This window comes from Oncorhynchus masou, chromosome 21, assembly GCF_036934945.1.
Source record: "Oncorhynchus masou masou isolate Uvic2021 chromosome 21, UVic_Omas_1.1, whole genome shotgun sequence".
NCBI lineage: Eukaryota > Metazoa > Chordata > Actinopteri > Salmoniformes > Salmonidae > Oncorhynchus > Oncorhynchus masou.
In genome coordinates, this window is record NC_088232.1 from 23,690,726 (window position 1) to 23,702,210 (window position 11,485).

General features: G+C 42.9%; 1 protein-coding gene across 1 annotated transcript; it reads left to right on the forward strand.

Moving 5' to 3' along the window:
• Window positions 1-88: 88 nt before the first annotated feature.
• eapp (e2f-associated phosphoprotein) lies at window positions 89-6,957 on the forward strand. Its single transcript, XM_064927836.1, has 6 exons — window positions 89-279; window positions 740-933; window positions 2,510-2,620; window positions 2,756-2,873; window positions 4,802-4,927; window positions 5,084-6,957. Exons 1-6 carry the CDS (start codon window positions 209-211, stop codon window positions 5,388-5,390), a joined length of 927 nt encoding a protein of 308 aa, XP_064783908.1. The 5' UTR covers window positions 89-208; the 3' UTR covers window positions 5,391-6,957.
• Window positions 6,958-11,485: the final 4,528 nt, after the last annotated feature.

Consider the following 11,485-nt stretch of genomic DNA (forward strand, 5'->3'; position numbering starts at 1 on the left):
TTCCCTTTTCTAAAATCTACAGTTGCCTGCTAGTTTTGAACGCCTGGGACTTTTACTTTGAAAAGCGCAAATCGGAAGTAATGTGAAATATCAGGAAGTAAGCTACAAGGTCCTGGCGACGAAGCTTTATAAAGTTTCCACCTTTGTTTACCTTTACTTCGACCGTTCTCGTAACTACATTTGCTAGCTAGATTTCATAAAATACAAAATGAACAGACAAGTAGAGTATGATTCATATGAGATAGAGGAGCCAAGTGATGAAGAAAGAGCTGAGGACAGGTAATTGTGGTTGCATGGTTTGACGTTAGGTAGCGTTTGGCTAGCTAGTACACTAAGAACGCAAGCGGGTCGTCCAATGCAAGCATGGTTGCTGGTGATGCTATCTACCTCACGTTAGTAGCCGAACAGTAACATGTAAACCGGGTTCAATGTTAAATGTTTGGGTACAGTATTGTTTCCATATTCTATAGCTTGATTCGCTTGAAGGCCCATAGCGTTCAATATTAACGTTACTTGGGCACTGAAGTAGGGGTTGGATCTGTGAAGCAGGGTTGGGGTCAATTCCATATCAACAATTGACTGGATTTAAATATAATTCACCCCTGACCTGTTATAAAGAAGTATTTTATTATTAGGGCGCCAAGTTGTGAGTGTTGTTCAAACAGGATCTGACCAATGACTGTTCAATATGAAAACTGTATGACATCAAGACCCTCCAAATTTGTTGCTGTATTTCCAGCTCTGAGGATGAGCTGGATGTGCTCTTGAACGGTACCCCGGATCAGAAAAGGAAGCTCATCCGAGAATACTTGACTGGGGAGAGTGAGTCCTCCAGTGGGGATGAGTTTGAGAAAGAGATGGAGGCAGAGCTCAGCACCACCATCAAGACTATGGAGTGCAAATGGGCGCCACCTACAGCACCAGCACCAGCAGGTGGGAATTTTCTTCTTGCATCTATAGTTTTTTTGTGTCTTTTTGGCTGGCGGCGGCAGCAGCAATGCACACTGTTGTTCTGTTGTGAATAGAGAGAACACTTCAGTTGCTGGCCGGGGGTCTGGGGGCATCTAAAGCTAATTTCCTGCATTTCTACACAATCTATGACCCTTTTGGGGTCACTTGTATTGTACATAAGAATAGAATATGTTTCTAAATACTTCTACATGAATGTGGATGCCACCAAGATTATGGATAATCCTGAATGAATCGTGAATAACGATGAGTGAGAAAGTTATAGACGCACAAATATCATGAGCATAGTGTTATATACAGACAGTGCACCATGACAGATCTATAACGTTACATTGCTATGCTGACTATGATTGGGGTGGAAATAATATCTAACATTAGACAACTTTTGGCAGCCATAACGGTACATCAACTGGCAAAAACGAGCCAAATTAATGTACTTCCGTTGAAGCGGGAAGAAACAAAGGTTACAGAACATTTCCATAAACACAACGTCTGCTAGATACTGCTACCTGACAGATTGCTAGAGGCTAGAGCTGAACTGGCTGTTAGTTCATTCACTTCAGACAGAACGTCAGTCGATTCGAGATGGAACATTAGCTAACGTTACATGTCAGTTACACTACTAGCTCAGCACTGGGAATAAATAACTATTTTTCTGTTAAGTCAAAGAGCAGTTACCTTTCCAGCTCATTCAGTCAAATAAAGAGTAGCCAGTTTCTGCTCAGCTTGCTTTTACAATTTGGGGGGGGGGGGGGACAACAACACACACACACACACACAGACAATAGCTGCCTCTGTTCACGCACACTGTGGTGTCCACGCATTCCTAAATCAATCCGGCTGAAACCACCAAGCAACCTACCCTACCGCGCTGAGGCCCCCTCATGGTCCTAAAGCACAGCACACCAATGCCTGTTTTTGTATCACAATGCAATGATAAAACTGGGAGGGACAAAAATTATATTTCAGAATGTGGGGGGTCATGTCCCCCCTGTTCCCAGTGAAAGTTGCGCCCCTGTCTATCAATAATATTGTACTGCTAGTGCATCCCGTGTGGCGCAGTGGTTAAGGGCGCTGTATTGCAGCGCCAGCTGCGCCACCAGAGATTCTGGGTTCGCGCCCAGGCTCTGTCATAACCGGCCGCGACCGGGAGGTCCGTGGGGCGACGCACAATTGGCCTAGTGTCGTCCAGGTTAGGGAGGGTTTGGCCGCTAGGGAAATCCTTGTCTCACCGCGCACCATCAACTCCTGTGGCGGGCCGGGCGAAGTGCGCACTAACCAAGGTTGCCAGGTGTTTCCTCCGACGCATTGGATGGCGCTGTGTTAAGAAGCAGTGCGGCTTGGTTGGGTTGTGTATCGGAGGACGCATGACTTTCAACCTTCGTGTCTCCCGAGCCCGTACGGGAGTTGTAGCGATGAGACAAGATAGTAGCTACTAAACAATTGGATAACACGAAATTGGGGAGAAAAATAAATAAATAATAATAATAATATTGTACTGCTGTACTCGTTAATAACAGTGTCCATTTGTCCATCCCAGGAGAGGCTTTGGGTACCAATGACAATGCTGCAACGCCTGGGTTACCACAGCCAGAGCTTTATGACAATGTTTATTTTGACTCTGATTCCGACGAGGAGGAAACTGCTCCAAGTAAGTGTGTCGCTAGAATTAATCTGTAAACATTGACTCTGAGGGCACAGATTAAGCCCTAACCTTGGACTTAAAAGGACAGAGTCCTATTGTTGTACAGATGATGCGATATGATTGTTTGATCCTCTTCTGCAGGCAGTTCCTCGGGTCAGAGACGCAGGAAACAGCGATCGATCCCCACCAATGATGAACTACTGTACGACCCGGATGAGGATGACCGGGATCAGGCATGGGTGGACGCCAAGAGGAGGAGGCAAGCAATGCATCCATCATACAAAATGCTACAAAAGTGTTTTTGTGTGTAATAACAGGGTGAAGTTTGAAAGAATATCCAAATATTTAAGGTCGGTTTCTCGGACCCAGATTAGTAAAGCATGCTCAGTGGAGAATTTCCATTGATAGTGCTTTTTAGTCCATGAGTAGGGTTGTTTGTAGCCACATACAGTGCCTTCGGAAAGTATTCAGACCCCTTGAGTCTTTCTAAATTTTGTTACGTTACAGCCTTATTCTAAAATGGAATAAATAAAACAATTTCCTCAGCAATCTACACACAATACCCCATAATGACAAAAACGAAAACAGGTTCATAGAAATTTTACCAGATTTATTAAAACCAAAAACAGAAATACCTTATTAACATAAGTATTCAGACCCTTTGCTATGAGACTCGAAATTGAGCTGTTTCCATTGATTTTACTTGATGTTTCTACAACTTAATTGGAGTCCACCTGTGGAAAATTCTATTGATTGGACATGATTTGGAAAGGCACTTACCTGTTTATATAAGGTCCCACAATTGACAGTGCATGTCAGAGCAAAAACCAAGCCATGAAATCGAAGGAATTGTCTGTAGAGCTCCGAGACAGGATTGTGTTGAGGCACAGATCTGGGGAAGGGTACCAAAACATTTTGGCAGCGTTGAAGGTCCCCAAGAACCGTGTCCTCCATTGTTCTTGAATGGAAGACGTTTGGAACCATCAAAACTCTTCCTAGAGCTGGGCAAACTGAGAAATCGGGGGAGAAGGACCTTGGTCAGGGAGGTGAGCAAGAACCTGATGGTCACTGTGACATTGCCGCTTTCCATGTTGTCTGTTGTCTGTAGCTTGTGAGGTGTGGAAACACTTAGTTGCTTTAATGGATTGTGTCTTTTTGCTCTATCTGTATGCTCTGTCTGTATGCTATGACTGCCGGCTGGCTAAAATGGCACTTTTACTGAAACGTTGATTAATGTGCACTGTCCCTGTAAAAAATAAACTCAAACAGAGCTCTAGAGTTCCTCTGTTGAGATGGGAGAACCTTCCAGAAGGACAACCATCTCTGCAGCACTCCACCAATCAGGCCTTTATGGTCGAGTGGTCAGACGAAAGTCACTCCTCAGTAAAAGGCACATGACAGCCCTCTTAGAGTTTGCCAAAAGGCACCTAAAGACTCTCAGACCACGAGAAACAATATTCTTTTGTCTGATGAAACCAAGATTGAACTCTTTGGGCTGAATGCCAAGCGTCACGTCTGGAGGAAACCTGGCACCATCCCTACGGTGAAGCATGGGAGTGGCAGCATGCTGTGGGGATGTTTTTCAGCGGCAGGGACTGGGAGACTAGTCAGGATCGAGGCAAAGATGAACGGAGCAAATTACAGAGAGATCCTTGATGAAAACCTGCTCCAGAGTGCTCAGGACCTCCGACTGAGGCAACGGTTCACCTTCCAATAGGACAACAACCCTAGGCACACAGCCAAAACAACGCAGGAGTGGCTTCGGGACAAGTCTCTGAATGTCCTTGAGTGGCCCAGCCAGAGCCTGGACTTGAACCTCATCGAACATCCCTGAAGGGACCTGAAAATATCTGTGTAGCAATGCTCCCCATCCAACCTTACAGAGCTTGGGAGGATCTTCAGAGAAGAATGGGAGAAACTTCCCAAATACACTTGTGCCAAGCTTTTACAAAGTACTGAGTAAAGTACTGGGTCTAAATACTTATGTAAATGTGCATTTCATTTAATTTTTTATACATTTGCAAAAATTGATACAAAACTGTTTTTGCTTTGTCATTATGGGGTATTGTGTGATCAATTTAATCAATTTTAGAATGTCTAACCTAACAAAATGTGGAAAAAGTCAAGGGGTCTGAATACTGAATGCACTGTATGTCAATTATGTTCCCCTATTGCCTATTTGATCAGGTACAACGAAAAGAGAAGATTGCAATCTTCACGAAACAGAAGAGGGCAGTCCCAGGGGCTTCCAAGCAGCGATGCTGTCCTTAACTGCCCAGCATGCATGACCACGCTGTGCCTCGACTGTCAAAGGTAGGAAATAAAGAGTTCATTTGGCTGTGAATATCATCTTGAACTGAACTCACAGCATTTTACACAGCCAAACATTACACCCACTACAATTGTAAAGGTTGAGCAATTCTGGAAAGGATTTGTCTCAATTGACCTCTTGTTTGTTTTTGTCTACAGGCATGACAAATACAGGACCCAATACAGAGCCATGTTTGTCATGAATTGTACAGTAAACAAAGAGGAGATTTTACGGTACAAAACGCTCAATGAGAAAAATCTGAGGAGCAGAAAGAGGAGGAAAGGGCGTCAACCAGAGCCAACAGAGTCAACCACAATGGAAGCCACAGATTCAGGAGCAGTGTTGGGGATGGGCGGAGAGGAGATCTACCATCCTGTTCAGTGTACGGAGTGCTCCACTGAGGTGGCAGTGCTCGATAAGGACGAGGTCTACCACTTTTTTAACATCCTCGCCAGCCACTGCTGAAGATACACTGTTGCGATATCCCTGATAAGACTTTTGGTATCTGAATGTACATCTTTTTATAGTATTAGACAGGGGTGTAAAGATCATGTAAAGATTTGATGTACAAGCATTGGCCTCCAACATTTTATTAAGTTTACCCCTATGGTATTTATTCTGTTTTTTTTATAGGTAGAACCAAAGATTTGTATATCTTCACACTGTACTGTCTTTGGTTAGGGTATGGACGTCCCAAGGATTCCGGATCGCAATAACCGTTTGTAAATCTGATTAGAGTCGGGACAGGAAGTGGAAACCGCCCTTTGCGCGCCGCTTTTTCATGTGATTCGAGATTGGTTGAGAAAGAAAGCCGTTAAACATCACTGGGGGGATTAATCTGCACCGGTTGACGGTTGATTGCATTCGTTTTGGAACCGGGCTGCCTCCTGGATGTGAGCTAGGTGCCCTGTTCGAAGCCCACAGGGATATTTGGCTCAAAACAAAAGGGACGTAATTGGCATGTTGAGGATAGAGTCGATTCTGTGATTTCACATGCAAAAGTGATTGCTTTTCATAAACGCTTTATCTACCAAGAAATAATCGTCAATCACAAAAAAGACAGAATAAATACAACTTCAAGTTATGGCATTTTGAAGTTATCTGGAAGAAAATATCCTGGTTGTGTTACCAGTATATTCTCGTAACGGCTTTATACATGTTGAAGCCTTGGGTGAGAACCATCTTCAGTATCCTTTTTGGTTCCAGAATAGTTTGAAAATAACTAGGCTACTAGGTATTTTACCCGGATAGATAACTAACTACAACCCCTTGCCTTGTAATTTCGAATAGTTAGCAAGTAGCCTATTTGTTGGTTAAGATTTTGTTGCTGAACAGTAGACTATGAAACGATAACAGTAGGCTATAGCTACTAGCTTAGGTGGTCACAGTGTAGCCTACTGTTGGTGCATTCAAGACAACTCGGTAATATCCGACATAAAAACTCGTAGAAAGATGAGGCCAGGGTTTTCCACTTGGTCAAATCCCGACATCAGTGAACAGGTTGTAAAGGGGGAGCTCTAGAAAGATGCCAGTTTCCAAGTTGGATGACCTTTCCAAACGTTTTTTTTTTTTTTGTCGTAGCTCGTTTTTTCCGAGTTCCCAGTTGTTTTGAATGCGGCATCTGTCTCACCTGCAGGCATAAACGTGTGCATGCGCAACTATTGAGAATTTTAGAACTCCGATCTCATGGATTTCAAAGATTATTTTAATCAGCTTTATCTGGCATAAAAAAGTGCATGTGTAGACCTCATGTAGCCTGCAGTCATTGGTGTTGACTGATCTGATATGTTAGGCTACTCAAGTAAGTTGGAACCTGTTCAAAAAGAGGTGAGGAAGATATGACTATCAAATTAGGCTACTGTTGATCACAACACTGAACAATTATGACTGAAGAATGATTTTATCCCTTTCATAGGCCTGATAAGCAATGGTGTCTTTTTTTAATTTTTAGCAGTGGTGTGTATTCATGGATGCCAAGGGAAGCCAGGCTCCCCCCAAAAATGTACCAATAAAAATGTTTTATCTTTCATAATGTTCATAATCTTTCATAATGTGTTTCATAATTTTCCTTTAATTCCCAAGGCTGAATGTATCTCACAGGAGAAAACATCAGCGCGTGCGAAACAGCGCCCCTCTGTATCTGTAGGCCATCTATCTGATGCTGTCTGACATTGTTGCCACCCGTAGCATTGAAGGCAAGCAAAGCCAGTGAGCATCTGGCCTCCCTTGATTTAAAAAAAAAAAAAAAAAAAGTATAACAAATTTGCCAACCAGCATTGAGGTGAGCGAGCTCAACTGTGAATGGTCCTGGCGCACCAAAAAAAGGGAAGCCACCTTGGATTTTGGCGTCACTCCTATCAAATCCCCTTCAGAGGAAATGTCATTGACAGAAAAACTCTTGTGTTGTCCTCCGGTGGCTAGCTAGCCAGCTAGCTAAATTAGCCATGGATGGAGATACGGATTTAGAATTGTGGTTTCACTTAATCATGCGTACTGGCCAATAATTATAACTGCGATTCTGATCCAATCATTCATTCATACATTGTTGTGCACCTGGCCTGAGATGATGGAAGTTCAATATGTAGCTAGATGTAAAAGGCTAATGTTAACTAGCTAACAGGTGCCAGAGAGACTGTAGTCGATGGTTGCTGTCAAAAAGTGAGTGAGTTGTTCCTGTGTCCTGTGTTTGGGCTGTTTATTACATCCTGTCCGGATGTTCTCACGACATTTGGTGTGTGCTTATGTAACTTGATAGTGCAGCTGTTTCTTTGAAGTAAAGCACATGTTTGTAAGAAAAGGTAATGACTTGGTGATTGATGTGTAGTGACTTTGTTGAACTTAAAGAAAATGTGTTTGAACATTTGAAACAGTTGGGAATTGTTGTAGTGAATTTACGGCGCTGCTGTGTAGTGATCTTGTGACCCCTTGTAGAATGAACAGGAAAAAGTAATTTCCCGGTAGGTCTGCCTGAGTTATAAGTAAGTCTTAGACTTGTCCTGTGAACACTATGACAGAGAAGAAGCCTCAAGAGAGATAAACCACAGAAAACTACAGAAAACAGGTGTATTGTGTCCTTCATGTCTGGGCCACAATAACAAAACTATTGATGACATTCTTTGTGATGCACCTGATTGTTTTAATGGTGTGATTGATATGAGTGAAGGCAATATGAATCTCTTCAGTAGTGTATAGTCCAGACTCCAGTGACAGTTTTAGGTTGTTCTGAATTCAATAGCGCATATGGCACCAAATCTGTTAGTTCATATGTATTTTCAAATGCGTGCACTACTCTGTGCCTGTCTTTAGCTTAAGTTGGCAAGATTGGTTTAAAGTGTTTGATATGATTAAACGAGTGCAACAATTTTTCCACCATCGTGAACATTTACGAAGATGGTCCCTTCTGTCATCAAGACAAAACTTGGGTTTAAAGGCAAGAAGGTTGATCTATCATCAAAAATAGAACATACGAAGCCTAGGAGACCATGGAGAGCCTGCATGGAAGAGACGATGTCTGATGTCCTCACCGCTTGAAGACAGGGGTTTGGAGACTGATGGGGTTGGTGTCAGGTTACGATAGGCCCCCGAAAAGGAGGAAAATGCTCATTCTACTTTAAAAACAGTTTATTTTGCAACACAATTAATATGTAATGTGTAATAATAACACGTATGGTCTATATAAAGGTTTAGTAATACACATTAGTGTCATAGTTTATTATTTAATATTGCATAGTAAACTTTAATCATTGTAATATGTATATTTAAATGTCTGTACTAAAGGTTTTGAAGAAAATGTTATTTACCTTCAATGAATTACAGTCTTTCCCGTTGGGTGGGTGTGTGTGGGGCCTGGTTGCATGGGGTGATGTCAAACTGTGGGTGTTACAAGTAGACGAGGGCCGAGCTCAAGGCATTATTTTCGAAGAAAAATACATTTAGAAAAATAACCGTCTTTCCTACAAAAAATTATAATACAAACATTTATAGGGTATTAAAGTGTAGTATTGTGTAATAATAATATATATGATTTATATAAAGGTTTAGATAAAAAAACCTGTGATATAGTTAAATATTGCATAGTAACTTTTAATAAACTTTAATCATTGTAATATGTATGTTTAAATGTCTGTGCTGAAGTTTTAGAAGAAAATGAAAAGGTTTGAAGGAAAATTGCATTTACCTTCAATTACATAAATCTCTCTCTCCATCTTTCCTCTTGCATGTTAGTGTGTGGGGCTTGGTTGCAGGTGTGGTGTCAGGTTACAAGCTATGGGTTTACATTTTTTAAGTACATATAACCTTTATTTAACGAGGCAAGTCAGTTAAGAACAAATTCTTATTTACAATGTCGGCCTGCACTGGCCAAACCCAGGCGACGCGGGGCCAATAGTGAACCACCCTATGGAACTCAAATCATGGCCAGTTGTGATACAGCCTGGATTCAAACCAGGGTATCTGTAGTTTTAAAGAAAATGTAATATACCTTTAATGAAATCTCTGTCTCTGTCTGTCTCCCCAATCTGCTTCTCTCTCTCTCTACACAAGAGCCATTGGGTTCTTGGGATGTGTGTGTGTGCGTGTTTGGGTGTGGAAAGTCTTTCATGCACCTCGTTTATCCAGATTTAATGGTCAATAGGTTGCTAATCTAGGGGGTCCCTTACACACAAGGGAACTATATGTACACAAGTGTATCCCCAGTTGTCTTTGAAACAACTGCTTTACAACTGTTTCACCTTTACCCGTTTAAAAATAGTTCCCAGAGGGGTGTCCGGGCATTTTTTTTTATATATATATATATATATTTTTTTTTTTTCACCTTTATTTAACCAGGTAGGCTAGTTGAGAACAAGTTCTCATTTGCAACTGCGACCTGGCCAAGATAAAGCATAGCAGTGTGAACAGACAACACAGAGCTACACATGGAGTAAACAATTAACAAGTCAATAACACAGTAGAATGAAAAAAAAGTCTATATACATTGTGTGCAAAAGGCATGAGGAGGTAGGCAAATAATTACAATTTTGCAGATTAACACTGGAGTGATAAATGATCAGATGGTCATGTACAGGTAGAGATATTAGTGTGCAAAAGAGCAGAAAAGTAAATAAATATTAACAGTATGGGGATGAGGTAGGTAAAATTGGGTGGGCTAAAATTAGGTTAGACAGTCTACATTCTATGTCCGGGGGGATGCCAGTGGATGTCCGGGGGGATTCCAGTGAATGTCCAGGGGGATTCCAGTGAATGTCCGGGGGGATTCCAGTGAATGTCCGGGGGATGCCAGTGAATGTCCGGGGGATGCCAGTGAATGTCCGGGGGATTCCAGTGAATGTCCGGGGGATGCCAGTGAATGTCCGGGGGGATGCCAGTGGATGTTTGGGGGGATGCCAGTGAATGTCCGGGGGGATTCCAGTGAATGTCCGGGGGGATGCCAGTGAATGTCCGGGGGGATGCCAGTGAATGTCCGGGGGGATGCCAGTGGATGTCCGGGGGGATGCCAGTGAATGTCCGGGGGGATTCCAGTGAATGTCCGGGGGGATGTCAGTGAATGTCAACTGTAAATGTATTTCCGGTTCCGGGTTGGAGCGAGCGGTCGCATCTACACTTCGGTCCGCAGGTAGTATAACTTTTCATTACATTTCATTATAGTACAACGGTTTGATTTGTCTAATCTTAGCAATTTCTTCTTAGCTAGCTACATAGCCGTCTTTGTATCTAAGACAATTGTGTAGTCTAGAGCGATTTTCTAGGTTAGCTGGCCAGCTATTGTCGTTCTTTTAACGTAGCTAGCCAGCTAGCCCCCGAATAGCAGCACTGTAGAAACTATTACAGTACAACGGTTTGATTTGTTTGATCGTAGCTAGCTAGCTACATAGCCGTCTTTGTTTCAAAGACAATTGTGTAGCCTAGAGCGATTTTCTAGGTTAGCTAGCCAGCTATTGTCGTTCTTTTAAGGTAACGTAACGCAATCAACCTGCTAGCTAGCCAGCTAGCCCCCGAATAGCAGCACTGTAGAAACTATTACACTCGACGGAACGACTTGATTAGTGTAGTGTCAACATCGCAGCCACTACCAGCTAGCCTACAAAGTCAACAACGCAGCCACTGCCAGCTAGCCTACTCCAGCAGTACTGTATAATTTCAATCATTTTAGTCAATAAGATTCTTGCTACGTAAGCTTAACTTTCTGAACATTCGAGACGTGTAGTCCACTTGTCATTCCAATCTCCTTTGCATTAGCGTAGCCTCTTCTGTAGCCTGTCAACTATGTGTCTATCTATCCCTGTTCTCTCCTCTCTGCACAGACCATACAAACGCTCCACACCGCGTGGCCGCGGCCACCCTAATCTGGTGGTCCCAGCGCGCACGACCCACGTGGAGTTCCAGGTCTCCGGTAGCCTCTGGAACTGCCGATCTGCGGCCAACAAGGCAGAGTTCATCTCAGCCTATGCCTCCCTCCAGTCCCTCGACTTCTTGGCACTGACGGAAACATGGATTACCACAGATAACACTGCTACTCCTACTGCTCTCTCTTCGTCCGCCCACGTGTTCTCGCACACCCC

What these genes read in the sequence shown, in the direction of transcription:
- eapp (XM_064927836.1), top strand. Translation starts at nt 209, where the DNA reads ATGAACAGACAAGTAGAGTATGATTCATATGAGATAGAGGAGCCAAGT. An exon ending in GAAGAAAGAGCTGAGGACAG is followed by an intron (nt 280 to 739) that starts GTAATTGTGGTT and finishes CTGTATTTCCAG; the next exon opens with CTCTGAGGATGAGCTGGATG. An exon ending in CTGTGCCTCGACTGTCAAAG is followed by an intron (nt 4,928 to 5,083) that starts GTAGGAAATAAA and finishes TTTTGTCTACAG; the next exon opens with GCATGACAAATACAGGACCC.